At 48.9% G+C, this 908-nt stretch overlaps 1 protein-coding gene across 1 annotated transcript in view; it reads left to right on the forward strand.

Moving 5' to 3' along the window:
* T265_04958 (hypothetical protein) overlaps positions 1-683 on the forward strand; it is a gene marked incomplete at both ends in the record, with an annotated part of 5112 nt that extends 4429 nt beyond the window's left edge. Inside the window, one exon of the mRNA XM_009169835.1 lies at positions 495-683. Within this exon, the coding sequence (XP_009168099.1) occupies positions 495-683 (189 nt within the window). The remainder of the gene's footprint in view (positions 1-494) is intronic.
* Positions 684-908: the final 225 nt, after the last annotated feature.

Below are 908 nucleotides of genomic sequence, written 5' to 3' on the forward strand. Positions count from 1 at the left end.
AAAACCGTTGCTGGCCATGAGTGACCTTGAGCGGTTGGGTAAATGGCCGGATTCATAACAAGCAGAAGTGAAGGTGGAGATGGGATAATTCGAATTGGGAGAACACGGCAAGTTTAGTCTCAAAAATATGGTGCAATCTGCGAACAAGCAGACTCACTGGTTGCCCTGTTGCTGGGAAGTCAGGTGTAGGGGCTAGGTTGGATGGGGACAGAGGTGATTGAATTTGAACGAATAGTCCAATAGGTTGATTCCAAGCAGTCACAGCTAGCACTTGATGGCTTTTTTGCCATGCACCATTCGTTTTCTGGAGTTGACAGCAAAGACTCGGCGATTGGTGATCCTTAGTCTTACTTTCTTGTTAGGTTGATGTAGTAGAACTCAGTTAAGCTACGATTCCTACCACCTATCTGGGAAGCTGTCGCCTGTCCGTTTTTCACTTGTCCACTGTCACTGCTGACAGTCATTCTATATCTCCTTTCGCCCCTCTTCCCAAGCTTCAACCCTCGTCCGCAGTTGCCCAAACGCCCATTAGAGCTGTTATTCATTCAAACTGGCTGGTGCCCGGTCTATACTCACACGGTCCTTCAATGAAAGGGAAATTATCCGTGAGCCTACACCTGCATGACTCCCTGTGTCAATCTCCGTCTCATCACGGAACTACGTATCCCTTCTCAGACCCTTGACGACCATTACGGAGTTGTCCATAAACCGAAGCATGTCAGTGTGATGATGGCATGGCACTGTCATACTCAGTGAGATGGCACTCCCACAACTATTTTCACCGGAAGCTCGACCGCAACCCTTCGCCCACTCAAGCCTGTAGCCACAACTTCGAGCAGTTCCCATCCGGCCACGTCTCTGGGATGAGCTCTCCCTTACCCAATAAATTTTCGCTCAGATTTGGCTAA

The sequence above is a fragment of the Opisthorchis viverrini genome (assembly GCF_000715545.1).
Source record: "Opisthorchis viverrini unplaced genomic scaffold opera_v5_89, whole genome shotgun sequence".
Taxonomy (NCBI): domain Eukaryota; kingdom Metazoa; phylum Platyhelminthes; class Trematoda; order Opisthorchiida; family Opisthorchiidae; genus Opisthorchis; species Opisthorchis viverrini.